This window comes from Puma concolor, chromosome C2, assembly GCF_028749965.1.
Source record: "Puma concolor isolate L17-30 chromosome C2, mPumCon1.1.hap2, whole genome shotgun sequence".
In the NCBI taxonomy this organism is placed as follows: Eukaryota; Metazoa; Chordata; class Mammalia; order Carnivora; family Felidae; genus Puma; species Puma concolor.
Window position 1 is genome coordinate 87,183,152 of NC_141675.1, and position 25,323 is coordinate 87,208,474.

The 25,323-nt window shown below is 54.7% G+C and overlaps 1 protein-coding gene across 1 annotated transcript; it reads left to right on the top strand.

The window, feature by feature from the left end:
* MELTF (melanotransferrin) lies at nt 1–24,802 on the top strand. Its single transcript, XM_086675091.1, has 16 exons — nt 1–243; nt 2,070–2,224; nt 3,585–3,684; nt 4,517–4,699; nt 6,919–7,075; nt 8,296–8,363; nt 10,980–11,167; nt 11,922–12,102; nt 12,809–12,960; nt 15,204–15,300; nt 16,471–16,665; nt 17,878–18,034; nt 18,123–18,190; nt 20,272–20,459; nt 22,096–22,294; nt 22,764–24,802. The coding sequence occupies exons 1-16, from the start codon at nt 195–197 to the stop codon at nt 22,844–22,846; spliced, it is 2,220 nt and encodes a 739-aa protein (XP_086531217.1). The 5' UTR covers nt 1–194; the 3' UTR covers nt 22,847–24,802.
* Nucleotides 24,803–25,323: the final 521 nt, after the last annotated feature.

The following is a 25,323-nucleotide window of genomic DNA, read 5'->3' on the forward strand; positions in this document are numbered from 1 at the left end:
TGTCCAGTCTGGGGCGGGAGGGTGCGCCCTAGGGGCGTGGACACCGCCGAGAAACACCCTGGCCGCATTTAAGTAGCTGCAGGCCAGTGCCAGGGAGGAAGGAGGCGAAAAGTTCCAGCAACTGCTGACCTACTCGGACCCAGAGTTACACGCACCGACACCCAGCCCGGCCCCAGCTAGCTCTAGACCGCGCCATGCGGGGCCCGAGCGTCGCTCTGTGGATCCTCCTCGCTCTGCGCACAGGTGAGGCCCGACGGCCCGGTCTCGGGAGCAGGAGCGGAAGTAGGAGCTGGGGCGGGGGTCCTGCAGTTCTCCAGCCCCGGACCAGGGTCCCACGCAGCTAGGAAGTGTGCTCTGAGTCCTTATCTCCCGGGAAAGGGGGAGGCGTAGGAAGGCGCCAAGTGCAGCTGAAGACCCCGGGGGTTGGGGGGGGGGGGGGGGTACTAACACTGACCCCGGCCGACTGGGACGTCCGGAGGGCTTCTTGGGGGAAACGGCATTGAGCTGGGCCTTGGAAAAACGGGCCTGCTGACCTGCCCAGGAGAGGGGCGGCCAGAGGCGTGGAGGGGAGCGTCTTGGAGGGTCGGGGGGGGACAGCTGGGAGGGTGAACGCTCTTGGTAGGCGTGGAAGCCCGAAGAGTGTTTGGGGGCCCGGAGCGACTCTGCCTCTCCCGAGCCCGGGAGGGAAGCGGGAGGAGATTCTAAGGGACCGGTGGTGAGACGTGAGATACGACCCGAGCCGGGAGCGTGTGTGCCCAGAAGCTACGAGCACCCTAGGGCGCCCTGCGAGGTGCAGCGAGGAGGAGGGGGCGCTGTCGGGTCTCCTCGCGTCTGCACCGCCCTCTCCCAAGGAAGTCAGGGCCCAGGGCAGTGAGGCGTGAGTCTGGGCATCGGGGAGCTGCTGGCAGGGACGGGCGGACACAGGATGGGTTCACCCTGTGACCTCACCAATACAAAATTTGGACCCTCTACCCGGGTCCCAACTCTACGGTTGTCGGGACTACCAAGGTGCAGTCTTGGGGCTCTGGAGAGGGGGGACGCAGTTTCACATTCCAGGATGCCGCCAGGAGCTGGGTTGCAAAAGGAAGGCTGTGGAGGACCCTGCAGTCTTGACCCTTGGAGTGGGGATGGGAAGGACAGGCTGCCAGGAGAGAATGACCTGGTTCCTGGGGGTGGGGAACTGGATCCAAAGCTGGACAGTGGTGGAGGAACTCAGGTCTTCCAAGGCATTGACTGCAAGGACATCTGGCCCCACTTCTGCTGGGGCCCCCAGGCTGGATGCTTTCTGGGACCCTGACCCGGTCAGACCTCGGGACCCAGGAGGCTCCCCACCAGGAGGAAGGGTCTAAGCAAAAGTCCACGAAAGAGCTATGTGTCCTGTTTCTCTACATAGGTTTACTTACAGCGTAGAAGGTGGCTTTTCTCATCTGCACTCTCTGATGACAGAGCAAGCTCAGAGAGGTGAAAATAAGTTGCCTGAAGTCACTAGCTCCTTCTCCAGGAGCGGAAACGTGAACTCCACCTGCTGGTTCCTCAGCTTCCCCTTGGCACTGTGACCCTGAGGGTGGGTTTGCAATGGATGTAATCACAGATACTCCGAGAGGATGCAAGTCTCCTCAAGGGCACCCGTAACCACTTCCCAGTCTCAATTCCCGGCTCCTGAGGAGGGTGCAGGGATCCTGAGTGAGATAACCTGGTCCATCACCCTCTTGTTGGAGGACACAGAGGCCCCAAGACTAGGCAGGAACTTGCCCAGTCACGGAGCCAGCCGCGACTCCCCAGCCAGTGCTCTTTCCAGCCACCAGGCTAAGCAGGTTCGGGGGTAGCCCAGCACTACCCCCCGGAGACGTTCCCTGGCCTCTGTAAAGTGCCAGGCTCTGAGCTGCCCCAAGTGCAGGAATATGCGTGCAGTCTGTGACACTTTTTGCCTCGGTCCCTCCCAGCGGGAGGGCAGGGCCACAGTAGAGCACTGGCTACACAGGCTCGTGGGGTTACACACAGCTGCTGGAGCCAGCCTGCTTGGGCTCGGGATGCCAGGGGAGCCGGACCTCACTGTCCCCTGCCCCCAGCGCTCGGCGGCATGGAGGTGCGGTGGTGCACCACCTCAGACCCGGAGCAGCAGAAATGCAGCGACATGAGCAAAGCCTTCCAGGAAGCCGGTATCCGGCCATCCCTCCTGTGTGTCCAGGGCACCTCAGCCGACCACTGCATCCAGCTCATCACGGTGAGTCCTGCCCCCTCACTCCACTACCACACCCTGCCAGACGGGAGGGCTCTGACTCACGAGGGAGTACACAACAGCGTCATTCACAGAGAAAGGTGCCGATTTCCTCCCCGCCGGGGCCGGGCATTAGGATCTCCTGAGTTTCCCAGGCAACAAGGGCCGGCTTGTTTCCCGCCAGGGCCCAGGCCAGCCACTGGGAGGCCACAGAGAGGGCCCCTGCTCCGTGGGCGCCAGTGGGGAAAGATATCTAAGAGGCAGAGTTTTCCTTCCACAAGGCCCCTGCTAGAGTAGGGACACTACCCACCCCCACCAAGGCGCGCCCAGACAGCAGCCCCCTCAGTGGCCCATGGTAGTTAGGCCGTCATGAAGCTTTCCCGAATGGGACTTGTGCACTTTCTCAGGAAGGAGGAATGAAGGCCAGCAGTCCTAGGTGGGTGAATGGGGGTGGGAAAGAAGTGCTGAGGGGCGGATCTGCTCAGCTGGCACTGACACTCAGAGGCAGGACTTCAGTGGAAGGACAGTGCCTGGAGGGAAGCTTTCTGGACAGGCACAAGGGAACCTGGGATTTCATTTCAGCTCAGCCCTTGATTTCTCCCCAAAGCTAACCCAATCATATAGTACCACATGGGCCGGGGGCTTCGGTCAGGCTCCACTGGGAGGAAAGCGATTATACTGAACTACAGTTTTATCATGGACCCCATCACACTGATAGGTATACTGCCATTTGTGTTTTGAAATAAAAAAGGGGAAATAATGAAGCGGGAATTTGTGGGATTCAGTCTGCATCTTAGAAAATCTGAGAAACAGGTTAACAGTGGAGGCGGAGGTCTGAGAGGCAGGAAAATGAGGGAGGCTCACTTTCCACTACATACCATTTTGTACTGTCTGATTTTTTTAAGTTCATTTATTTATTTTGACAGAGGGAGAGAGAAAGAGAGTGAGAGCACACAAGCAGGGGAGGGGCAGAGAGAAGGAGAGACAGAATCCCAAGAAGGCTCCGCACCATCAGCGCAGAGCCCAGTGTGGGGCTTAAACACGCAAACCATGAGATTATGACCCGAGCAGAGATCAAGAGTCAGACGCTTAACCCACTGAGCCACCCAGGCGCCCTGAAAATTAATATTTTTTAAATACATAATTAGAAAAGGCAAACCCTTGGCCTAGGAGAGCTGTCACCTAGGACCTGGTAAAGCGTGAGCCCGCTATACCCTGGTGGCTGCAAGGCTGAGCCAGACAAAGAGGACGAGTGTGGACCTCCATGGCTTTTCAAGGGGCCCTAGGCAGACTAGTGGGTGTCTGTGAACTCCTCATCGAATGGGCCGGGGTGGCTGGGCTGGGCTGACCCACCTGTTCCCAGCAGGCCCAGAAGGCTGATGCCATCACCCTGGATGGAGGAGCCATTTATGAAGCAGGGAAGGAGCATGGCCTGAAGCCCGTGGTGGGCGAAGTATATGATCAAGGTCAGAGGGCTGAGTGGGAAGAGGGGCGGGCCAAAGGACAGAGGATGTCACTCTGCAGTGGGTTTGGCCCTCTAGCTGGTCAGTAGCCCTGTCCCCAGAACAGTCCTGGTGTCCAGGCCAGACCAACCCACAGAGACTCCCCTAAGTCTCTCTTGCCACCCCCCTTAGAGTGGGGGCGCCACAGACATAGAGGGCCAGTTTAAGTCTGTTCTCCCCTGTGGGGAGCCCAGCCGGCCTGGAACTTGCACCCACAAGCCCTTACCGAGGGGCTGCCCCATGTCTGCTATAGTGTTAGGCACAACTGACTGGGTGAAGGAGTCTTCGTAATGCCCAGCGCCCGAGCACTTCAGTGACCCTGTGTCAGAAACAGCACGAAGTGGGGATAGGGGCTGGCTAGAGGTATTGCCTAGGACCTGCAGAGCTCAGCCGACCAAGATCAAATCCCAGTCCCGCCCCTTCCTATGGTCCTCTGTGGCCTTGAACAACCTTCCTTCCTTGACTGTAAAATGGGGGGAGTAACCCCTGTCCTGTCACACAAATGAAACGAGTCAGCCTTGACTCATGGTGTGCACTTGACACATGGTAAGGGCTTGGAGATGTGAAAGCCTCTGCCCCAGTCCCTGCACCTTGCACCAGATCTGTGTCTAACTCAGGATACGTGGTGCGCGTGCGCGCGCTGCGCGCGCGCGCGCGCACACACACACACACACACACACACACACACACACACACACACACACACCCATCTCCCACAGCCTTCCCAGGCAGGGTTCCAGCCTCTCTGGTGGCTTCTTCACTGCCACCCTCACTCCTCTCCTGTCTCTCCTTCTAGAGGTTGGTACCTCCTATTACGCCGTAGCTGTGGTCAAGAGGAGCTCCAATGTGACCATCGACACCCTGAAAGGCATGAAGTCCTGTCACACGGGCATCAACAGGACGGTGGGCTGGAACGTGCCCGTGGGCTACCTGGTGGAAAGCGGCCGCCTCTCCGTAATGGGCTGCGACCTGCTCAAAGGTAAGGGCTTTGGGCCAGGCAGGCTTCTCCTGCAGGAGCGCTGGGTCTCCCCACTGGCTGCTGCGCTGCCTTCCCCTCACAGGTGACCGCCCTCAGGCTCACCTTCGTCCGCAGCTTCCTTTAACTAAGGAGCAGCCCCATCGCACCTCCTCCAGGGCCTTCCGGACACCTACTTGGTGCTGGCCCTCTCTTTAGTGCTGGCCAGCCTGCTGTTGCTACCGTTTAAGTTCTGGTTGATCGGCCCTCCAGGGCACTTGACTCTGGCTCACTCATCACGGTACCCTAGGACACCCCTGAGCACAACAAGGTCCCACCCGTGTTTGGGAGGCAGTGATGCTCAGGGAGCAGCTCTCACCTGGTAGACCTGTGTAGGTTCCTACTTCCAGAGACGTGTCCTCGGCATTACAGACTAGAAACTGTTTTTTCGGGGCCCAGACAAGCTGCTGGCTTATACCCAGAAAGCTCACAAGTGGGTAACCCCAGTCGATTCATTTCTAGTAAGAATAGGGCTGTCCTGCAAATAGAATGTGTCCCACGGAAGGGAGGTGAGAGTGATCTGAGAGGGGTTGTTGAGAATAAAACATGCCAAGGGAGTGAGCTGAAGCTCTGAGTGCCTGACTGAGAGCACTCAGGTGGAAGTTGTGCTTCTCCTGCTTGGGGTTTCTTTTCCTGGCCACCAGTCTCTCCACGGCAGGCATAGTACAGTGAAGTGGCCCCTGACACATGACAACCACATTCTTAAACTGTCCTCCTGGGATCACAGCACCCCCAGTAGAGTTTATCCATGAGTGTGCTACCTCCTGGTTTGTTCCACGGGTGACCAGTCCCTGTCGGTGGGGGCAGGTGGGAGAGCATAATCGTCTTTTTTTTTTTTTTTAATGTTTATTTATTTCTGAGAGAGAGAGAGCATGAGCAGGGGAGGGGCAGAGAGAGAGACAGAGGAAGACACAGAATCCGAAGCAGGCTCCAGGCTCTGAGCTGTCAGCACAGAGCCCGACGCGGAGCTCGAACTCTCATGAACCGCGAGATCATGACTTGAGCCGAAGTCAGACACTCAACCAGTGGTTGAGCATAATGGTCTTTTAAAGCCCAGACTTTGCTGTCAGATAGATGTACATTTAAACCCTGGCTCAGCCTAGTCTCCCTCATTGAACTTCAGTTTCCTCATCTGTAACACAGGAAAATTAGCACTACAAGGCTGTGATGTTGGAAGAGCTGAGATAATTCACACAACGACTTTGCACAGGACATAGCACAGGGTATATCCTCACTGCACAGAGCTGTTGCTACATGAGCTCAACTCCTATACCTCTCGGGGGCACCTTGCTATCGTATACGCATACACATGCACACACAGACACGCACACATGTACACGTGCATGGGCCACGCCCACATATGCACAAACCCATACACACACGTGCACGCATACATATGCATTCACTGCCCCCATACAACCCAACCACTGTGTAAACCAGCACAACCCCCAAGAGCTTGGAAGCCCTGTCCCCTCGGATGGTGGCCAGATATGGGTGGCCTGTCTTTCAGTTGGCACATTTATTAAATTTCTGTTCCTCTGGGAGGAGGCAAAAAGCAGACCAGGAAAGGGAGCCCACCCTGGAAGAGTGTGGTCCAGCTGGGTGATGAGCCAGCCTCCTGCTCACCCTATGTGGCACTAAGGTGACCTTAGCACAGGATAAATATTTGCCGAAAGGGTGGACACTGGGCCTCAGTGCTGGCGGCGACCCCAAAACCATGCCAATCCTGACCACTTCACCGTTTCCCTGCCCCTTCCTGTGTTTTCGAAAGCGTTGTCTATGAAATTAATTGTAATCGTTATGTAATAACTTCTTTCTTTCCCCGCTTTCATTGATGACACGTAACTGATTTGAAGTGAAACCCACAGTGAGGACAGTAGTTATTTGACAGTTGCCCTTTGCGGGCAAGTGGAGATAAATGTTTTATCCCCCAGAACTGTTTTTAAAATAGCGAAATTCACTCCCAACACCCCTTGCTGCTTTTGTGGCCCCAGTTTGGGAGTCACTGACCCAGTCCAGCTCCCCAGTTTTGCTCGGACAGAAGCTTGGAGGGTCCAGCGAGTCCCTGAGGAGCCCAGCCCGCCCTAACTGCAGCCTGAGGAGAGTGAGCCCTCCCTGGGGGCCCTGGCCCAGGGGTCTGACCCCGTGTGGCTGACTGACCTCCCTCTGCCTCCTTCCCACAGCTGTCAGCGACTATTTTGGGGGCAGCTGCGTCCCCGGGGCAGGAGAGACCAGCTACTCGGAGTCCCTCTGTCGCCTGTGCAGGGGCAACACTGCTGGGGAGGGGGTGTGTGACAAGAGCTCCCTGGAGAGATACTACGACTACAGCGGAGCCTTCAGGTGAGAGGAGAGGGCAGGGGTGGGGGGCGCTGAGTCAGGGATGAGGCCTTGAGGCCACAGAGCGGGTGGTAAATAGCTGCACTGAGAGGTCCCAAGGGTGGGGCAGTGTTGGCTGCATCTCTTCAAAGCACCCTTTATATAGTTCATGTGCCTGGTTAGTTTAAAAACATCAACCTGGAATATGCCGGACTGGATTTGCTCACAAAATCAACATGTTTAGTGTATTTAGAGAGATGAGGGCTTAGAGAGTAGAAAATGACAAAAACAGCCTTTTGCCACTTTTGTGTCCCCATTCTGGTGTCTCAGACTCACAGGGAGGGTGATAGGAGTGGGAAAGTGTGGCGGGAACCCTGGAAGTCCTGACAGTCGGAACTGGCCTCAGCTCCGCACCCGATTAGGGCTGGTACTTTGGATGCTCTCTCCTTGGAGCCCAAAGAGAGTCTCCAACAGCATGTGGCATAGCTGCGTCTGTCCACAGCTGAGGAAACATGCTCAGCAGGGCCGGCAGTGGATGCCTCCTGAACCCCTCTAACTGCCTCGGCTTCAGTGTTTCCACCCGGAAGCAGGGAGTCTGCTGGTGCCCCACGCCCCAGGGTGGGATCAGGGAAAATGCAGTTTGGGGCACAGAGAGAAAAACAGTCCTCAGTCCTCGAAGCCAGAGCCTTTGGCCCGCCCCGCTCTCCTGGTATTCCCCCAGCCCGGACCCTGCTTCTCTGCTGGCTGTGGGGACCCAGGCAGCCCTTTTCCCAGTAGGGCCTGGCCTGCCTCCCTCACTGGGCAGTGACGTATAAAGGATACATAAAAGTCCTGGTCCCTTCCACTCAGGGGTTTTTGGTGTGGCATGAGAAGGTCTCACCTAATCCCCTGCCTCAGGGCAGAGTCATCTTCAAAACACCCTGAGCATTGAAGCTGTTGATAACAGCAACTGCCCTATGAGTACCTGCTCCACTCAGGCTCCGAGCTGGGCTGTACAGTGTCTATGCTGATTGTAAAGGATCTCTCCCTATGGAGAGCTACTTTCTTATCCCCACTTTAGAGGTGATAGAGGCTAGGAGGGCTCCACAACTTGGCAAAGCCACACAGGAGACAAACCAGGGAGGTAGATCCTGGGACTGCCTGACCGTGAAACCTGTGCCCACCATCACCAACCCCTTCGGTCCAGAACAGACCTCCAGAAGGCAGATGAGCTCCACCCAGGCTCACTGTTTTCTCCTCTGCAGGTGCCTGGCGGACGGGGCAGGGGATGTGGCCTTTGTGAAGCACAGCACAGTGCTGGCAAACACCGATGGTGAGTAGGGAGGGCCAGCGTCCAGGAGCAGGGTCTCAGGCCCTGTAACTCTCCCTAAAAGGAAGAGATGAGTCTCATGAGTATAGTTTAAACTGCTCTGTGGGGCAAGGGGCTGCCCTGCTGTGATTTGTGTCTGGCATTTGCTCCCACTTTCAGACTGGATTCTGACTGCAGAACATTTGCAAATCTCTGCATTAGCCCTCATCTACCATCCCTTCTCCCATTATCTGAAGAAGCCATCCCTTATCCCTGAACAAGGTCATATTAAATTGGGTTAGTGTTATGTGTTGATCCATTAAAAAAAAATTTTTTTTTTGCAATCATTGAGCTATAGAAAATTTCTAAGAGTCAGTCATAGAATTTCCATTTATTTTTACCCAGATTCCAGCTTTTACCATTTGCCACATTGGATTCATCATTCTTTCTATACTTGTGTATGTTCTTTCTGAATCATTTGAGAGTATGTTTGCCTGCCTCATACCCTTTAATACTTCAGTGTGTATCTCCTAAAAACGAGGAGATGTGGACCTAGCCACAGTAACAGTCATCAAATTCGGGAAACATAACATTGACACAATACTATTATCTAATCTACAGCCCATATTCCAGATTCACTAGTTTTCCCAATTCTGTTCTTTGTAGCCATGTTTTTCAGGCCGCAGACCTAAGGTGTGATCACATGTGGTATTTAGTTGTCAGATCTCTTTCGTTTCCTTTAACTTCAAGGAATTTCTCAATCTTTGTTTTTGTGGCAGTGACATGTTTGAAGAGTCAGGCCAGTTATTTTCTAGAATGTCCTCTAATTTAGATTTCTGTCGGGATTTTTATTTCTTTAATTTGAGGTGTAATTTACATGCAGCAAACACTCTCTTTTTGAAGTACGGTTTGGCAAACTTTGCCAAAAACACAGTTGTATAACCACCAACACAATCAAGAGAGTGATTGTGACAGACCTCTCGCCCCAAAAGTTTCTTGATGCCCCCTTCTGGCATCCACCAATCATTTCTGTCTCTATAGTTTTGCCTACTCAATAATGTCTGATCACTGTCTTTTTTTTTATCACAATCTTTTTTTTAATCATAACCTTTGCCTTTAAAAGCAGAAGGTCCATCATGTGGTCTGACATTCAAGAAGGCAAACAATAAGAACCAGATTTGAGAAAGAGGAAAAAAATGATTTGAAAAAGGAGGAAGCACATAGGATTATCTCCAGAGCAAGATGATCCTATGAAAATGGACAGCTGGGACTTGGGCCTTAAGATCAAGCAAAAAAAAAAAAAAAAAAAAAAAATTGGAAGGTGGAGAAAGAATAGGGCTGTATTGGGTTAAAATTGGCACTTTTAGTATTGTGATGGTAATCTAAGGAAGTCTAAATAATTTTTTAAAGACTATCTTCATGCAAAAGATTGGTAAGAACAAAAAAGGGCATTGACATAAATGTCTGAAGCGACGGTGGCTCTAATGGTCCCTAGCCAATGAAAAACAGTGGCAGATCGAAATACCAAAGTGGTATGTTTGTCTCACCGGAAGGCCAGATATGCCCCCAGAGCTCTATACAAAGGCTTTGCAGCAGATTAAAAATAGAGAAGAGCTGGGGAGGGAGGCGAGAATGGCACAGAGTAATTGTTGAGAGTGCTATAAATGATCATGCAGTCATTAAAAATGACCTTTATGGAGTTTTCCAAACTATTGCTCTCGGTTTTGGGGTTTGGTTTTGAAATAGCTTTGAGTTTTCATGATCCCACAAATGATTTTTTCCCCCTCCTATTTCCTAGCAGAGGCTTATCCTCCTCATTTTAAAATTGAAAAGTCATAAACATATTGTTATGTAATGCCATCTGTTGAGTTACAATCTTAAAATTATTCTTCTTAATATTCTTAATCTGGTGTCAATATTCACTCTTTCAAATAAATCTGGTTTTCTATCATAAATGAGTTTTACAGAAATTTTCCAATAGTGTGGGAAAATACTTTAAAATGACAAATGGAAAAAAGAAAAGTAGGGTGCAAAATTGCCTATCAAGTATGTCCTTAGCCATGTTAGAAATGGTTAGAAAATAGAACAAAGGACTTGGAGGAAACATCCTTAGACATTAATGGATGAATGTTGGATGAATATATGGGCAAAGCTTTGGAGAGTTACCCTTTTCTCTCTGGGCCACAGTTCTGGGTAGATTCTGTCTGGCTGTGTTCCCACCATGGCCCTCTCCCCTGCTCTCTGCTCAGAGCCAAGTTTAGAGCCAAGCAGTGAACTCCTGCTTCATTTCTCTCTCCCCTTCTGAGCTCCCCTTTTTCTCTTATTCTTTTTATCATTAATGAATCATCCTGTTTGTATGTGCTGCATTACTGTCAGAGACCTCAAATCCGTGTTGTTAATAGAAACCGGGGAAAGTCTATAGAAAATGTAATACACCTGGTCTTGTGGAGTGTGGCCGCCAAGCTCCTCTTCATTCTGAGCTCTGGGTCCCACCTCCTGGAAGAGTTTCTGTTCACCATGAGTCTGAGGCTCTTTACACCCTAGCCTCTCCTCAGCTCCCTCTCCTGGGCCTTCCTGAGGCCTTTCCCAAACCCCTCCCAGGACAGAAGTTGGCTCACCACAGGCTTCCTATCTTCCCAGGGAAAACTCTTCCCTCCTGGGGCCAGGCACTGCTGTCGCAAGACTTCCAGCTGCTATGTCTGGATGGCAGCCGGGCTGATGTCACCGAGTGGAGGCGATGCCACCTGGCTCGGGTGCCTGCTCACGCGGTGATGGTCCGGCCTGACACAGACGGGAGCCTCGTGTTCCAGCTGCTCAATGAAGGCCAGGTGAGTTCAGGGCACCCCCCTACCCTGCTTTGACACAGCTTCCCAGATGGTACCGAACCTTCTGGTCTCTCGCCAGGGTAGGAGCTCACTCCAGTGAGAGCCATCATGGGGCTGGGCCAGCCAGACCAAGAGGGGCAAGACTCAGGGACCCCCACCCCTGCCCGGGGCGAGACCACAGCCGAGGAGGTCTCTGTAGTGTCCAACCTTGGTGTGAAGGAGGGACCGACTGTGTGAGCTGGCAGCCAGAAGGGCAGACCAGAAAGGGGAGACCCAGGTCTCAGGAAGCGAGGAGGCCTGGGCTCAGGCACCCCTCAGAGAAAGCTGCTCACATTTGTGGCTCTTAAGACCAAAACCAGAATATATGAGCAAATAAAATGGCAAAGCCAACGAAGGTCGAAGTACCCCATTAATTAAATGTGCTGAATAATGTTTTGCTGAGACCACTGTTTACAAGAACAGCACATTTCTGACTGTGGGGCACCCCAGCTTTAGCTAGTTTTGTCCCATCACTTGTCCTTAGTCCCATCCACACCTGGGCCATAAGTCCTGTGTTCACTCAGCTGGGTGTGACAAGGCAGAGTGCACTGGGGGAGCACAGAGGAAGGAAGGAGGCAGTGCCTCACCTGGTCCCCAGAGTGGGCGCCTGGCCAGAGGGCATGGGAATAAGGAGCTGGTGGCAGATCTGGGAGGGATGTGTCCCCCCTCCCTGCTGGCATCACCTCACCAACCCCCACTCTCATCCCTTGACACACAGCGTCTATTCAGCCATGAGGGCAGCAGATTCCAGATGTTCAGCTCTGAGGCCTATGGGCAGAAGGACCTGCTCTTCAAAGATGCCACCTCTGAGCTGGTGCCCATCGCCACACAGAGCTATGAGGCCTGGCTGGGCCGCGAGTACTTGCAAGCCATGAAGGGTCTCCTCTGTGACCCCAACCGTAAGTCCACCGGTCTCTTGCCCCACTGGCTCCAGCCCAGCCGGACCACAGGCATGGCAATGCTTTCTGGAGAGGCAGCTGGGAGAGGACACTCACCCAGGAGCTGTGCCCCTTGGCCTCCATGAGAACCAATTGCTTCCACCTCCCTGCCTCTGGAGGTTTGGGGAGGAAGCTTCTCCAGAGTTGAATGGCCTGCTGTACCCTGGGTCTGTCTTGGGAAGGGTCTCCTTGCCCGTCCACACAGAAGTCATCAAGTCCCATCATTCTCTCTCCACAATGCCTCTCTCTTCCTCCTCCCCACCCCATAGCCAAGGCCCTGGTTCAGCCATTGTCTGTTGGCTGGACCATTGCAGTAGTCTACAAATGGGCTTCCTGCTTCCTGCCCCCTACAGCCAGGGAAATGGTATGCCACTCACTTAGACACATGGCAGCCATGATCTGCCTCAAGCCTCCTCACAGTCCCATGAAAGAGGCGCACAGTTACCCCCTTTCTGTAAGAGGAAACAGGATCAGATATTTAAATATCTTACTTCTTACAGCTAATGAGGGAGAGAACCAGACTCTCCCTTGGGTCTGGCTCCAAGCTCTTCGTACTGAGGTACTGGCCCCCATGGCCCCTGCCCCGCAGGCCATCATGCTCAGGGCCAGCCCCTGAAGCAGGTGTGTGCGGTGGTGACCACAAGCTCACACACACTCACACACACAGGGCTGCCCCGCTACCTACGCTGGTGTGTGCTGTCCGCTCCGGAGATCCAAAAGTGTGGAGACATGGCTGTGGCCTTCAGCCGGCAGAAGCTCAAGCCAGAGATCCAGTGTGTGTCGGCCGATTCTCCCCAGCACTGCATGGAATGGATCCAGGTAGGGGCCACGCCCAGAGGGGCAGAGCAGACCAGAGGGGCAGGCGGTGGCCGTGCCTGGGATGGTCCTTACCAGTCCTCCCCCGGTGCCCTGGTCTGAAGGAAACAGGGTAGGCTGAGGAGGAGAACACCTCCTGTGACAGCCCCACAGAGAAAAGGTAGGAGGAAGGCCTGGCAGGGACCAGCCATCCCACCCCAGGGGACGGGGGTGGGGGGGTATTTCCTTTCAGGGAACCCAGGAATCCCTCCTCACTGAGTGGGTGGTCTGGGAGCAGAAGGAGCCCGAGACTGGCCCAGCCAGGCACTGGTTGACCTGTGGCCTTCTATAGAGAGAGATGAAACAAACAGTACGGACCCTTACTAAGTACAGTGAACGCTGATGTCTTCTGTGATGGTCTATCCCAGCCTTTTTTTCTAAGCTTGTCATGGTTCATTGCACTGATTTGGCATCCGCTGATATGCTGCAGTCAAAAGCACTGGCCCTGTGGCGGCCCACGCAGCTCTGTCCTGCTTTGCTTCTCTGCCTGGAGATGGAGGCCAGGACCGGGAGGTAGCCCTAGGGCCCTGCAACCAAGGATGCTACTGTGGTCACAGGTGGCCCACCAGCCCTTGGAGTCCTGGGCTCCTCCCTCCTCTTTTTTAAGAGCAAGTAGGTAGAGCCTATGGTCAGGAGCCCTTATCAGGGCAGTCCCCAAATGCAGGCCGGACCACAGCGCCTCCGGAGTGTCCACACTGCCCCAGCCAGGCAACCACATTGACTTAAAGGCCAAGAAGAGAAGCATGGACAGGAATAACAGGAGGTCAGGATCGTGATAGATAGCAGTCACACGAGCATGCGAGTCCCGGGTGCCGCACGCTGTGCTGAGATTTCACGCGGGCCGCTTCACTTAATCCTCACAGCACCACTATGGGGTGGGTATGTTCACTGTCAAGTGTGGAAACTGGGGCCGGGAGAGGCCGAGGAAGCAACTTGCCCAAAGTCACCCAGCTCATGGTGGGGGAGCCCCTCTCCCCAGGGGCCCACAGGAGGCCGGCCCCAGCATGACCGCAGGTAACGCCGAGGAAGGGTGGGCCTCAGTGGAATGGAGAAGGGGAGACTGGAGGTAGAGGGCCGTTCATTTCCTAAGGCTGGGCACGCTGTCCTTTGGGGGGCGGCTGGGGCCATGGGCTGCAGAGCAGGGACAGATGTAGGAGAGAGGTTTCAGCTCCCTATAGGCAGGAGCCTTCTCTCTGTCTGAACTCAAACAGGGCCCAGGGGCTGCCCAGTGCCCTACGGGGAGAGTAGCAGACTCGGAGGTTCCTCAGAACCCCAGCAAAAGGCTCAGAGATACTTGGTTCTGAGGCTCTCAGGGATGGTGTCCAGTGTAGCTCGGATACCCATCTGCTTCCAGGCCACGGTGACTCTGGGAAGGGGGTGCCAGCTGGAACGAACCCTGGGCTGTAGGTAGGAAGTCTGGGTCAGGGAGGAGAGGGCCCCCAGAGACACACCCTCCAGGCTCAAATACCAGTGCCACTGCCTGTCATTCCGCCATCATGCCTCTGGGCCTGAACGGTGCAAGGTACCTTCCTGGGGTGCAGATGTCCCCTCTCTCCCCTGGCCCCATTCCCTCTCCTTGGGGTTTGTCACACTACTATGCCTTGATTATTGGCTAATCCCTTTTCGGTGTCCGAGGGGTCACCTGCACAGAGGCTTCAGAATTCACAAGATTGGGTGGAGAGTGGGAGACCTGGAGCGCATCAGGAGGGTCGAGAAAAGAGGGCCCTGGGCTCCTCCTGCTGCCTCCTGAGGCAGAGCTTTTTAGCCATGAGACTGCTGTCTTTGAGCCTGGCTCTTTCATACATTCGCATACACATTCGACAAATACACATTGCATTTGTGCTGGATGCTAGCCCTGGGCCAGGTGCTGGGGACACAGTACAGTGCCCCAGGCCTCTGAGGGCTAGCAGTCCCTGGGGAGACCCCACCCCAAGCACAAGGGCAGTGATAGTCAAAGTTCTGCTCAAAACAGGGCCTGGCAACAGACGTGTCAGTAAACATTTATTCAAAGAACAAAGCAGACGCCCATGGATGGGAGTGCTGGTTTCATGCCTCTGGTCCTCCAAGCACCCCTTTTGCCCACACATCTCACTAGGGTGGGGTAGGATAGGGCTCCTCGGGGAAGAGAGCAAGAGGCCAAAGTCCCCAGCACCTCTGTCAAATCCCGACACCTTCTCTGCCCGGTCACCCATTCTGTCCCATTTCAGGCTGGGAAAATTGATGCTGTGACCCTGAAAGGCGAGGACATCTACATGGCGGGAAAGGAATATGGCCTGATTCCAGCAGTTGGGGAGCGCTATGCCCGTGAGTGTGGTTGCTGGGTCCCCTGGCCTCTGCTGAAAGCAGCTGATATTTTCATATATATATAACCCACCTCAGCCCTTTTCAAAAGCTCCCCCTCAGTGTCCCTTTCCCAGGGCTGGTTGCTGTCAGTCACAGGCAAACCCCAGATCTCGGGTTTCCCATCTAGTCATTAAAAGCCTGGCAGGTGTGGGCAGACCTTCTATAAAAGGTCAGAAAGTAAACCTTTTAGGCTTTACAGGCCATATACAGACTCTGCATATTCCTTTTTTTTTTACAACCTTTTAAAAATATTAAAACTGTTTTTTAAAACATTTTTTAATGTCTATTCATATTAGAGAGAGAGAGAGAGACAGACAGAGCATGAGCAGGGGAGGGGCAGAGAGAGGGAGACACAGAATCTGAAGCAGGCTCCAGGCTCTGAGCTGTCAGCACAGAGCCCGACACAGGGTCCAAACTCATGAACTGTGAGATCATGAACTGAGCAGAAATCAGAAGCTCAACCGACTGAGCCACCCAGGCGCCCCTAAAAACTGTTTTTATGCTTGTAAGCCAGGCCATACAAAAGCAGGCTGAGTATTTGCTGACCCCTCGATGAGAGAGCCTCCTCCGCCCTTCCAGCCTGACCATGTGGCTCATAGAAGGTGGCCCTGGGGACTGTCCTTCCTGTCAGCTCATGCACACCTTCCCAGTGGCCCAGGCTGGGGCCTTGGTGCTCTGTCCCCTTAAGTGGTGACCTCAGGTCATTTCACTTGGATGTGAAAAATCTTTGGGCCTAGGAAAAATGTTTCTGCAGTCCTCAGCTGTGCCTCCACCTTTCTCCCAAGAGGTGAGAAAAATACCACCTGAGTGTAAGGGAAGGGAAATCTCTTAGGGTAAGGAATGTTGGGGAATGGGCTGAGGGACACAGAACTCTGAAAAGTGGAGCCAAGGGCTGCTTCCCAGCCTTGGAGGGGGACAAGCAGGGGTCCCACTGCTGGATGTGCACTCCTGAACCCATGCAGACAGGGCCTGGACCCGAAGCAGAGAGAGGCACTTGGGGCAGGACCATGGCTCTGGGGCAGGAGCCGCCTGAGGGAACGGGTTGAGGGCGGGAGGGGATTTGCGTTGGCTCATGCCTGGCTGAGGCCGGAAAGCACCAATGGGGTCCTCACTGGTGTCCCCTCCCCACAGCGGAGGACAGCAGCAACTCCTACTTTGTGGTGGCTGTGGTGAAGCGGAACAGCTCCTACGCCTTCACCCTGGATGAGCTCCGGGGCAAGCGCTCCTGCCACTCAGGGTTCCACAGCCCCGCAGGCTGGGACATCCCCGTGGGCGTCCTGGTGCAGAGGGGCTTCATCCGGCCCAAGGACTGCGATGTCCTCACAGGTACCACCTTCTGCAGGGACGTAGACATGCAAACTCTGTTTTGGGGTCTACTGGGTTGGGGGCCGGGTCTGAAGGTCAGGGAGCCCACCCCCCGCAGGATCCCACAGAGCAGCCCAGAGAGATTTCCTCTTCCTCCTTGATGTGCCCCTTTCTCTTGGGAAGGTTGGGAATATCCTTTTGTTTTCTTTTTTCTTTTTAGTTTTTTTACATTTATTTATTTTTGAGAGACAGAGAGAGACAGCATGAGCAGGGGAGGGGCAGACAGAGAGGGAGACGCAGAATCAGAAGCAGGCTCCAGGCTCTGAGCTGTCAGCACAGAGCCCGATGCGGGGCTCGAACCCACGAACTGTGAGATCATGACCTGAGCCGAAGTCGGACGCTTAACCGACTGAGCCACCCAGGCGCCCCAAGGTTGGGAATATTCTTGCCTACGTTTGGAGCCGTTGTTGGGTAGAGGGTGCCACGCTGCCCCGTCCCGCTTACCCAGAGTGGAACTAGCTCCAGTGGGCATGAGGAGCAGGGGGTATGCATGAGCTCTGGGCCTGGCGGTATCACCGTCCAGTTATGGGTCTGTCCCCATATCCCAGCAGCGAGGCATCTGGGGGACCTCGCTGGAAAGTGGCCAGGCTTCTGTACAAGTGCTGAAGAAGTCACGTTTACCAAGCAGCCACCTTATGCCATACACAGGGCCCTCCCCACCTGTTAAATCACATACATCCATGGTGAAAGGAAGGCAGTAGGAAGCTGGCAAGATCCTGGGCTGACTGTACCTCTGTCCTGTCTGGCACCTCAGAAAAAAACCACATTTTTTTTTCTAACCATCTCCACAAGCACACAGAGAGTGTTAGGGTTGGCTGCTCCCACTCCCACACAGCTGGGCACTTGCCCTGACTGGAAGAGAATAGCTTATGAGGTAGTGAGTTCACCATCCCTGAGGGAGTCCAAGAGAAGACTGGGTGACTACCAACCAGAGGCTGTCCATGGGATTCCTGTATCTGGACAACTTCTGTACTCCCCTCATCCCTGTGATTCTCACAGGGGGAGACATGCTCATCTGAGCCAGCTGGGCAGTGCAGCAGATGGGTGGCCTTGAGCTGTCGGGCCAAGCAGAGTGGGCAGACTTGTAGGGGAGTGGCCCTCTCATCTGCCCCTGAGCCCCCACTGCCCTTTCCCCTGCTGGCCCCTTGACACAGCCCTCCCCCTCTGCTCCAGCCGTGAGCGAGTTCTTCGGTGCCAGCTGCGTGCCCGTGAACAACCCCAAGAACTACCCATCCTCGCTATGTGCGCTCTGTGTGGGGGACGAGCAGGGCCGAAACAAGTGTGTGGGCAACAGCCAGGAGAGGTACTATGGCTACAGCGGCGCCTTCAGGTAAGCAGTGGCCTGGTGGGCGGGCCTGGGGCCAGCACAGACGCTGGGTCCCTCCTGCCAACACCTGCCTTGGCCTCTTGTGTGGCAGGTGCTTGGCTGAGAACGCGGGGGATGTCGCCTTCGTCAAGCACACAACTGTCTTTGACAACACAAATGGTACGTGAGGGGGGCTGGGGCCAGAGCGGGACCAGATTCTTGAGGGGTTGTTCCCCATCTCCAACATGATGCAGGCACTGGGTATTGCCAGGATTGGGGTAGAGCAGCAGCTGGGAAAGACTGAGTCTAGAAGGCTCTGCCCCTTGGGGATCCCAGGGGCTCCAAGGGCCTCTCAGAAAGAATAGACCTCAGGGCACATGTCCAGGTGGGCAGGACACATGACAGTTTTTACCGGTCTAGAATCCAAATCTCCATTCCACCAAAATGGTAGAAACTCAACCTCAGTCCATTTGGAGAGACCCCTTCTTGGGCATTTATATTGTGTCTAGGTATGGTGGGGGGCGGGAGTGGGCAGGTGCAGGGGGACAGGGGCCTCTCTCCACAGGGTCATCAGTTCGCATCAGCATCTGGTCTTTGGTCCGGAGCAGGTCAGTGTCCCGTGCAGGGAAATCACCTCGCATCTCCTAAGCCATACAAGGCAATGCACAAACCCATTCACATCACATGGGTGGCTTTTTCTCTGGAGTCACCTTCCTGGGCTCTGACTGGGAAAAAGGGCCCAGAAACTCTATGCTCCAGGCCCCCCCAAACCCACTCCTGGGTCCTATTGAGGGGCAGGGGACTTTGGCGTGCCTCTCTTCCCTCCCTGCTCCTGTTCCATTTTGAAGACTGGAGGCTGTTTCCCCCCCAACACCTACTGTTTGTTCTTTCTCTATACCCTGCCTGCACCCAGGCTTTGAAACCCCAAGTGCTGGGGGCTCAGTCTTCTCTCAGAAGCTCGTCCCCAAAACTCAGTGCAGAAAGGTGCAATGTGGCCCGAAGGGGAGGAGGAGATTGGTGAAGAAGAAGCGAGACCTGCAAGAGAAGAACATCAGTTAGGATTTCAAAACTCAGATGCCACCCTGCCTAAGAAGTGTTACCAAAGCTGGGAGGGCTCCAGGCCCCATTGCCACAACCCCTTGCCCCTGCAAAGCTCCTACCCTGAAGAACACTTGGGATCATCCCCCCAGGAGGAGGGAGCTTTGTGCTCCTGCAGGAGCCAGTGAGCCTGGCCTGGCCCCAGCCCCAGGCCCTCTGTGGTCTCCGGATAGGGGGAGGGGAGGGGCCGGTCCTGGGGGGACCCTTTCAAGAGTCACCTGCATCGAGGCACCCACCTCCCAGGGCCACTCATTCCCCTTTATTTTTATCTCTACTTGTGGGCCCACCTGGAGTTTCTTCTGGAAGAGGGTGGATACTAAGTGAATAATACATGAAGATACAAAAATAGTATGATTCCCGAGGGCAGTGTTTCTCAGGAAGCCCTTGGGCCAACAACCCCCTGCTTCAGAAACACTGGGTTGCTGGTTTAAAATACCGATCCCTGGGCCCCACCCTAGACCTAACTTTGAAACTGCCTCTTCCAGATCAACACATGATGTTATACCTTTTCTGGTTTGAGAACTTCAGCCATTAGGGTAAGAGGTCCACCACCACCTTCAGGAGCCCACCCCACCTCAGGCCCAAGACCTGTAACACACAGGTGGGGCTCTTGGCCTGGGAGTGATTAAGAGTCTCCATTTTGTCATTTCATATGCAATGGGAGTGGTCATACTCACTTTGTGTTACTGCCACGAGGAGAGAGCAGTGCTTGTGAAATACCTGTCACATTATAGGTTCTCCCTATTCTCTACCAGTGGTAGCTCCTACCAATGTTATTTTTTTTTAATGTTTTATTTATTTGTGAGAGAGAGAGAGAGAGAGCACAAGTGGGGCAGAGGCAGAGAGAGGGGGACAGAGGATCCAAAGTGGGCTCTGTGCCGATAGCAGCAAGCCCGATACGGGGCTCGAACATGCAAACTGCGAGATCATGACCTGAGCCGAAGTTGGACGCTCAACCGACTGAGCCACCCAGGCACCCCAGCTCCTACCAATGTTATTAGCTCAACCAGGTTCTCCGGTCCTGATAGGAGAGCAGATAAGTTGGAGAATGGAGAGGGTTGAGAAGCTGGCTACATATGGCCACCTCTCCCCAGTCAAGGATTTGGGAATCCAGAAGGAAAGCAGCCTCTCTCTTCCTCTTTCCCAATGCTCCATCCTCTCAGGCCACAATTCTGAGCCCTGGGCTGCTGAGCTAAGGTCAGAGGACTATGAGCTGCTGTGTCCCAACGGGGCCCGGGCCGAAGTGTCCCAGTTCGCGGCCTGCAATCTGGCACAGATACCATCCCATGCTGTCATGGTCCGGCGGGACACCAACATCTTCACCGTGTATGGACTGCTGGACAAGGCCCAGGTGAGCCAGGGCAGGGGCTACATCACTGGGGGGTGGGCAACCAAGTGAGCCAGGGCCCCGGGTGCCTCAGTCTACCTGGAGCAGACCGCAGGAGGAACTGAGGAAGCCTGGAGAAAGTTCTGACATGCTCACTTAGTCAAACCATTCCTCCAACTATCCTTTCTGTGTCTTGCATTATTAATGTTTCCTTCTCAGCCAGATCGTTCTCACCCACATATAAACCTGCTGCTGTTTCTACCATCTTGAAGAAAACAAATGAGCCCCCTCTTGGTTTCACAGCCATTGTAGCCATAATCCCACCCTCCTAGAGCAAAACTCCTTCAAAGAGTCATCTCTACTCAAGTCACCAGTTCCTCTCTGGTCTCTCTCTTTTTTTTTTTTTTTCCCCCAGTGTTTATTTATTTTTGAGAGACAGAGAGAGAGACAGAGCGTGAGTAGGGAAGGGGCAGAGAGAGAGGGGGACACAGAATCCGAAGCAGGCTCCAGGCTCTAAACTGTCAGCACAGAGCCTGACATGGGACTCAAACGCACGAACCGTGAGATCATGACCTGGGCTGAAGATGGACACTCAACCGACTGAGCCACACAGGCGCCCCCTCTCTGGTCTCTCTTAAGGATGGAGACCACTCTAGACAGGCCCCCGCAGGGCCATGAACCTGCCCTGAGCTAGATCAAAGTGAGCCATGGTGCTGAGTCCAGTGGCTGTTTCTCAGCCCACATCTCCCTGACCCTTTAGCCGCATTGGCCACAGCTCCCACCTGCTGGAAGTGCTTTGCCCCTTGGCTTCCAGGTGCACACCTGCCTGGCTCTCCTCCCAGGCTCTATAGCAGTTCCTCCTCATTTCCCTGGCTTGTAACGACTGGACTGCCCCAGGTCTCTATCCTAAGCCCTCTTCTCCACCTGCACCCCTGTTGACATCGCCTCATCCCACATCGTCAGCAGCCATCTGTGTACTGACAGCTCCCAAATTTATGTCTTCAGCCCTGCTTTCATCCCACCCTTCCTTCTTTAACAGCTGCCTACCTGACATTTCGACTAGCATTTCTAACAAGCTTCTCAGCCTGAACAAGCCCGCATCTGGACTGCCCTGCTTCCCTCAGGCTTCCCCCCTGCTGCAAATGGCCACTCCAGACCTCACATTTCCTCAGGAGTCTTCTTCAGCTCCTGTCTTTCTCTCATGGTCTACATCCAGTCCATCTGCAAATCCCATTGGCTCAACTTTCAATATACATCTGGAATGAACCCAGACTGACAACAGGGTCCTTGGTTCCCACCCACTCCACCCCCTCCCCCACTTCCCCATCTCCCCCCTTCTCTCCCCTGTGTCCCCTTCTTCCCGCGGAAGCGATGTGGGGAAGAACCCTGTGTCAGTGCACAGTTTCTGGGGGAGAAGGCTGGCCTTTCATCAGATGCTCCATTATCCGTGAGTTCCCCGAAAGATTGATGGCCACTTTGATCCTGCTTACTGTGGAAGCTATCATCATATCTGTACTCCAGCTTGCTCGGTCGGCAGGCCTGTGATTTCACATCAGTCTTGGTGCCCTGAAATCCCTTGCTCTTTGGGTCACCATATGTAAAGCCTGAGTGACCACTGGGGAGGCCAGATGAAAAGCACATCTACCTGTGGTGCTTCCAGGACCTGTTTGGAGATGACCACAATAAGAATGGGTTCAAAATGTTCGACTCCTCCAACTACCATGGCCAAGACCTGCTTTTCAAGGATGCCACGATCCGGGCGGTGCCTGTGGGGGAGAAAACCACGTACCGAGACTGGCTGGGCCCTGACTACGTGGCAGCTCTAGAAGGGATGCTGTCTCAGCGGTGCTCGGGCGCAGGTAGGTTCACACCTCACGGGAAGAGCAGGTATCCCGCCACATTCCCCGTCGTCCCTCCCAGCCTTTCACCCCATATCCTGAGTGAACTGAGGGCCTTTCCGGGTGGTTACAGACGATCAAGGTGAGGTGGGGCAGCGGGGAGTGTGGTCTGAACAGGAAGGCTGCAGACAGAGCAGAGACTCTGGCTGTGTAACCCAGACAGACCTAGATAAAGAATATAAATGCTGCCAGTAATGGTCCAGAGAGGATTGAAGCAACCACATAAATATACATGAAGTATAATTTTGGAAGGAATGAATATGTAAAGAAACCAGGGGAAAGAAGAACTGTACCAGGGCAGAAAGAGGGAGCCTGGCCGAGTCGAGTGCACACAAGTGCGCTCGGTCAAGTCCTGCGCTGGTGTGCCCACTGCCCGCAAATGCGGCTCTAAGTGCTCTGAGGCCTTAACTGCCTGTGTTCGATCCCTCAGCGGCCCTGGTCCCCAGCCTGTCCCAGTTGCTGCTGCTGCTCCTGCCACTCCTCACAGCTGGCCTTCTCCATACCGCCCTCTGAAGCAGCTCCAGGCAAGCCTAGCCCTCCCTCGGAATGGAAACCTACTCAGAAATCTCCATAAATAGGCTGTTCTCTATGGTGAAGCGGGTTAGCACTGCTCAGAGAGACAGGAAGTGTGAGAAACCACGGAGCTCCTCAGAGCTGCGATTCTGACACCAAAGAGGAGGTTCTGTGATTGCTGCAAACCAGAATAAAGATGAATGTTAAAGGAAAGCCCCCCCCCCCCGCCCCTCGAGTTGAGTTGGATGCGAGCAGTGCTCCTGCGTGAACCCAGCCTCTGCCTCCCAGGCACCACCTGTCCCTCTGCCACCTGAGGCGGGCGAGCTGGCCGGCCTCCCAGTCACGCCCCACCCACGGCTGGCAGGCCGCCTCCCTGCAGATCCGTAGGCTCCCACCACCGGAGGAGCCTCACCAGGCTCAGGATTGGAAAAGGCCAGTTACCAAGGAAACAGGCTGAGCCCCCGGCTTCCCACACGGCCCTCTCCGGCCCTCTCCGCTGGAGCCTGCCCTGCTGAGCTGCCCAGGGGACCCGTCCTCTGCCGGTTCCCTCTTCTCCTCTGAGGAATGGATGCACACTTGGCACCTCCTGTTAGCCCCTCTCCATCTGGGCTCTAGACTCCCTCTTCCGGCCTCCCTCCTTAGGACACCGTGTCTGTCTAGGGAGGCATCCACCAGATGAGGCTACAGTCGGGCCTGCCAGGGAGGTGAAGCTGCTGGACACAGACAGCCCTTTGTCCTTGTCTTCTGTGGCTTGGCGTGGCCCAGACCACCCGACATACCTGATTGTGCTGGGCCAGAACAGACCACAGGGGTGAACCCTCAAGGGGGTCCTCAGACAAAGGAAATGCTCCTCAGTAAGCATCCCCCCTCCTGAGTTTCCATCTCAGATTATCCTCTTGTCCCACCCCCGCACGATGCCCTCCCCTCCTCAGATGCCCCTGCACATCTAGCAGCGGCAGTTGCCTCCCGATGGAAGGACTCAGCCTCAAGGACCTGCCCAGAGAGCTCCAGGCCTGGAGCAGGAGGTAACCCGGGCCTCCGAGGCAGCACATGCCGTCTGAAGAGGCAGGAATGGGGAGATGCCCTTCTCTTTGTCACAGGAGCCATGGGCCGGGTTAGGCACCAGTGGGGAGCTCCAGCTCCTCTGTGTCAGCAGGAGGTCTCCTCACCCAGGCCTGTACCAGCTGGACGAGGCCACTCAATCCAGAGGAAGGGTCCCACCTTCCCCTCCCCTGTGAGTCAGAGGAAAGTGCCTGGAGAGGGTCTTCTCTACTCCATTTTTGCCACGGTTGTTTGAGGAGCCAGAAAAGTTTCCAGAACTGCCAGCTCTTCCTCTGAATTTTCTTCCCTGAGAAAAGGAAAAAAAAAAAAAAAGAAGAAGAAACAGGAGCAAGCCACCCTCTCAGCAGACTGGGAGCCGCGTGGGTCTTGAGCTATTTGCGTCTCGATCTGCGGGGGCCTCGGGGACGCCGATGACAGGCTGGTTCCTGGTGCTTCGCCCCCATCAGGGGGCGTTGGGATGGATACCTTCCATCTCTCAGCAGTGAAGGAGGCCCCTGGCAGCATCCTGGCCACAGTCGCGCCGTCCCGAGGAGTCCTAGTCACCATGCTGGGGAAACTCTACCCCACTGCCAAGGGCAGAAGGAGCAGCCTCCGCTACCAAGCTTTGTACCCTCTTCACCTCGGGGAGTGAATGATTCTCTGACCTGACGATTGTTTGATTTTTTTTTTTTTTTTTAAAGGGAGATTCGTCCAGTGAGAGTGTATTTGTGTTTGGCTACCCTGGGCTAGTGTGCTGCCCAGGGTGTGACACCAGTAACCATGAGCCACTGAGTATGACATGTGTGAATGCTGTGTGAGGTTGGATTTTCAGGTGACAGCAGGGGGCTACCACTGTGTTAGTGCTAATAAAAGATGTTGGTTTGTTTTTTTTAAATAAAGCCGAACAGCCCTGCACCTGCTGAGGCTTGGAATCTGATAGAAACTTTCTGCTGCTGATTGATTTGACTTCTTAGCTGGTCAGAGGCCTACCTGCCCCAGACCACTCCCCAGCCTGCCCAGAATGGCAGTTTCCACTCAGAGCCCTGTTCCCCGAGCCAGAGTTAGGGCCTCTTCAGCCGGTGAGGCACCCAGCTCCCTTCTCCACTCTGAAAGGGCCCCCAGCACATCTCAGCTGCCTCCACCCCCTCAGCCTCTTGGGTACCCACTCTTCTGGGGACCAGATAAAGAGGAGGATGCCAACTTCTACACCCACCCCTGCCCTGTGTCTGCAAAATAAGCTGCCCACGCCTTTGCTTTGGCAAGTTGGCCACTAATTCACTGGAGGAGGGAAAGGGAGGGAAGTCAGATCTCCCACAGTCCTCACCAGCAGCACTGGCCTGACGTGAAGTGAGCCAGCGGGGCTGGCCTTGGCCAGTGCCCTGCTGTGGCTGAGGATGTGGAGGTTCTCTGCCCTTCCCCCTTCCCACGGCTCCTCC